Below are 4,632 nucleotides of genomic sequence, written 5' to 3' on the forward strand. Positions count from 1 at the left end.
TGTCAGTAACATTATAACTATACCAAATTTCGATTTTGCCGCTTACCTTATTTGATACGTTTAAAACTTATATTTAACAGAACAATGATTTCCTCATTTATTTTTTGTGTGATATTTAAAGATAAACGAGAAATAAAAAGATCATCAAAAATGAACAATTTCTTTGTTACAGCAGGGAGCTATAAAACAGCCTTTATCATTCGGAGTGATGACATCAAACTTTTTTTTTTCGTGTTTTTCATTTTAATTTTTATTCCAAATATTAATTGATGTTAATTAAATAATTTCTTTCTTTCTTGTTGGATGGTAATTATTAACTTGTTTACTTCCAATGAAATTGAAAAGTAAATCCACACTCACACCGTGTGGTCAATTTAAGCTAACAAAATGAAATGTTTAGCGTATGAGCGTTTCTGTTTCTGTCCAATATTTTTATATGTCAGAATTAATTTGTTCTTCATTTTTACATTTAACACCTTTAACCATTAATTTTTTTTTTTAACTCCAATTTATTTACAATCTGTCCTTTTAGGACAATAAGCAAATTTTATTTTACAAATAGATATAAAAATAAAATAATGTACAGAGGTCAAATAATATCGTCTTGGTAACAGTCCATTGACCGTACACAAATTACATATAATAAAATAAAATAGATGATTACTTTGTTTCAATGTTTACAATAGAAAATTTATTATTCAATTGTTCTATAACGTATCAATCTTGATTTCATGTTGTTTAACCCTGCAGCGGTCGCGTCAATGTTTAGGACGGGCATAATCGCGCGGATGACAGTGGTCATCCACAGTTTGTTTAGGGCCACTTTACGGATTTAATATCTTTTTGTGTTACAAGGTAATCAGAATTTATTACTGATGGTATAGAGAAAGTATTAATTACCAACAGAACTCAAAAAATATTTTTATTACATACATGATAGTTATTTTACAAGTTAATTTGTATTTTCCAAACACTGTAGACATATGTCCGTGAGATGTTCGCCACAGGCCCAAATTTGACACTTACAGCACCATCTTCTTGTAGTTTTATTCCTCTGCCTCCCGCATGGAAGACATCTTCCTCTCGTACCTGGTCTCTTTTGAGGAACTGTTGATTCTTCTATGCCCAGCAGTACACGCGCTCGTCTTCTAATTTCCTTTGGAATCGTTAGAACTGCTGTCCTACGTTCAATTTGCGGTTTAATTAGCTCCCAGCTAATGTTTTGTAGAAAAATCCTCCTTTGAATTTGTGTTGATTCTCGAGTATTGGCTTTGTATATGACGAATGCGTTGATCGCTGATATGTTCAACAAGTTGTAAAACATAACTAGAGGCCATCGTCGAGTATTTCTTGATACATCATATTTCTGGCACAGCTGATCAACTAAATCAACACCCACTTTCGTCATGTTATAAAAGGTTACAATTTCCGGCTTTTTATGATCACCGGTAGATACATCTATAGTATCGTCAAAATGCATGCTCGAGAGAAGAATTACACTTTTACCCTTCTTAAGACAATATGATACTAGGGTACTATTCTTGCCAAATCCAAAAATTGACGATTTTGCAGGAATACTTTTATTGGGTAAAAATTCCTTAGGTATCTCGCGTTTGTTCTTGCGCATTGTTCCAACGTATGTGAGTTTTTTCTCTAATAGCAGTCTTTCAGATACCGTAACACTCGTAAACCAATTATCAGCAGTAATATTCCTATTCGTGCCTTCAACAGGATTACATAAGCGTAATACAATTTCTTCTCCAGAGTTACCCACTTGATATGGACCTTCCGGTTGTTTTCCAACATAGGGTTCTAAGTTTATAGTGTAGCCAGTTTTACAATCAACTAAAGCAAAAATTTTCAAACCATATTTAGCCGGTTTGCTCGGTATATATTGGCGAAACGAGCAATTTCCCCTGAAAGCTAATAACTGTTCGTCTACTGTCAAATACTCACTGGCGCAGAAGTATCTTTGGAAATTATTTATTAATAGTTCATGCAAATCTCTGATCGAACACAATTTGTCAACTTCTTTTCGCATATGTCTGTCTCGTATGTCGTCGAATCGTAGACATCGCAGCAAAAACTTGAAACGGTTCTCACTCATCGTTAAATAACACGATTCAAGTCCATTGCCTCTTGAGTTATCCCACAAGTCGTGCATGTTCTTTCTGGAGCAACGCAACGATCCGATAAGGTACAATAGTCCAATGAATGCGCAAATTTCAGTCACATCCGTATCAGCGGCGTCACGAGCCCTACAATATTTTTCTCGCACAACTCCAATTTTGATGTTTGTTGAAGCAACAATCATGCGAAAAACGTTATCGTCTAAAAAGAATTTCAAAATATCTATTTCTTTCTGCACGCCATGCGCTTCTCTTCTTGGGCCAGGTAAATGAATGATTATGTTGCAGGAACGTGTTCTTACATTTTGTCGAGGCTTAACTTTGCACCATTTAGTAAATTTATCTTTACCGATGTAAAAATTTTCCGACTCACTGTCGCTGATGTCATCACAGTCGTTATCGCTTTCTAAATCACCCGCCTCTTGCTCGGATGCAGTATCATGTGGACTTTCTTCTAAAATATCTGCTTCAATTTCGGAACAACTTTCTTCATCCTTCTCATTTTCTTCTTCACTCATTTCCTCGAACCATTTCAGCCAGACACTTGGATCATCAGAAGTCAATTTTCTTTTTTTGGCGTCCTCCATAGCTGAAAATTTCCTCCAATATGGATCCTAAAATGCTGTGTTGAACTAATGTAAAATATAAACTGCATTGGTACCTTCAGCGATGAGAAATGGTGGAAAATATACACAGTGTCTATGAAACCAACACTAACGTCAATGGTCGCGTGGATGACACCTGTCCTCCGGGTAACTTTAACTCACACTAGGAGCCTTATTACTAAAAATCAATTCAAAACTACTCGTTCATACCACATGCGTATACATAATAAGCAGCTATTGGGAACCACAGTTCCCCACCTAAACCTATACCAACTCTATCAGCAAATTAAAAGTGGTGGATGACAAGTGTCATCCGCGCGACCACTGTAGGGTTAAAGTTGGTAATTTTCTGGCAAGCTGGTTTGGATGAACTGATAGCCTTTTTTTGTAGCTGTAGTAGTGGCGTAGAATTTCTGCTTGAACAGGTGGAATTTTCAGATCTTTATAGATTTGATCGTTTGGCACATACCATGGAGCATTGAGGATATTTCTTAAGGTTTTAGTTTGAAATCTTTCTATAATATTAATGTTCGATGCGGTGCCCCACAGTTGAATTCCATAAGTCCATACTGGTTTAAGGATAGTCAAATATAAACGAATTTTGTTTTCAATTGACATTTGAGATCTTCTTCCTAATAACCAGTACATTTTTTTAAAAATTAGATTAAGCTGTTTTCTCCTACTTCGTGCCATACTCTATCAAAAGCTTGCGACACATCTAAGAAGACAGCATTACAGTACCCCTTTTTATCAAAAGCTTTTCTTATTATTGTAGTTATTCTTTTTACTTGTTCGATGGTAGCATGTTTTTTGCGAAAACCGAATTGATAATTTGGAATGTGTTCCTTTTCTTCAATAACCTTATTTAATCTGTTTGATATTGTAATTTCAATTATTTTTGAAAACACTGGAAGTAGACTTATGGGTCTGTACGAGGTAACTATTGTTGGATCTTTTCCAGGCTTCAGAATAAGGATTATTTGCGCTTTTTTTTTTGTTCTGGAAAATATGAAAGGCGATAGATTGCATTCGTTACAATCGTAATAAATCTGACAGCCTTGTTTGGTAATTCTTTGAACGCTTTTCCAGGAATTCAATCGTAACCTGGCGCTTTTTTATTGTTAATATTTTTAATGATATCTGCGATTTCTTTGAGTTTGACGATATTAACATTATTATCGTTTATTACTGTAGTATCGTTTGTGAGTAATTTGTTTTCATCTTCTATTGAAATTGTTCTATCGTAAGGTTTGAAAATATTACTCAGATGCGAAGCAAAAAGATGAGCTGTTTTCTTGCAACATAATTTTCAATTCCTTGATAGATCTATCTAAGTTATTTTTATGTATTGGACTTATGGTTGTTTGCCAAATACTACGCAGCTTTCTTTTCTCCTTAATTTTTTTTACAATTTGAAGGGGCAGTCTCTGTTTTTGTATTCGGGGACTGTAGTGGGGCGTTGCTACGGCTAGTGCGTTCTGAATATTAGAAATAAAATGCTCGATAGCATAATCCAAATCAAAATGACTTTTTAGACAAATGTTGCAGTTAAGTGTGTTCTCTATTTCCTGTTTAAATACATTCCAATCGGTATTTTTATTAATGATTGGATTGGGAGTCTGAACATTATAAAAGTGCTTAAATACGTTTAGTATTATTGGTGAATGGTCGGACGAAAGGTCAAAGCATGACTGCTTTGAGATAATTATTATTGATACCTCCGATGACTGCAAAATCTATCATCTATCAAGTCAGGTATCTTGTTTCTATCTGTAGGCCAGTAAGTGGGTTCCCGAGTAGATATTACCGAAAAATTTTCTTTCATTATCGTAGCATAAAGGTTGCGCCCTTTTGGATTTGGTGTATTTAGCCTAGACCCCCACCATGGGTGTTTAGCA

General features: G+C 34.9%; 1 protein-coding gene across 1 annotated transcript; it reads right to left on the reverse strand.

Moving 5' to 3' along the window:
* Window positions 1–782: 782 nt before the first annotated feature.
* On the reverse strand, window positions 783–3,046 carry LOC112906365 (piggyBac transposable element-derived protein 4-like). Its single transcript, XM_025980324.1, has 2 exons — window positions 2,791–3,046; window positions 783–2,743 (listed from the first exon to the last, which is right to left on the reverse strand). The coding sequence occupies exon 2, from the start codon at window positions 2,714–2,716 to the stop codon at window positions 953–955; it is 1,764 nt and encodes a 587-aa protein (XP_025836109.1). The 5' UTR covers window positions 2,717–2,743; window positions 2,791–3,046; the 3' UTR covers window positions 783–952.
* Between the last annotated feature and the right edge of the window lie 1,586 nt (window positions 3,047–4,632).

This window comes from Agrilus planipennis, unplaced genomic scaffold (genome assembly GCF_000699045.2).
Source record: "Agrilus planipennis isolate EAB-ADULT unplaced genomic scaffold, Apla_2.0 scaffold166, whole genome shotgun sequence".
In the NCBI taxonomy this organism is placed as follows: domain Eukaryota; kingdom Metazoa; phylum Arthropoda; class Insecta; order Coleoptera; family Buprestidae; genus Agrilus; species Agrilus planipennis.

Excerpts from the sequence above, each read along its gene's own strand:
- LOC112906365 (XM_025980324.1), bottom strand. The coding sequence starts at position 2,716 with ATGGAGGACGCCAAAAAAAGAAAATTGACTTCTGATGATCCAAGTGTC.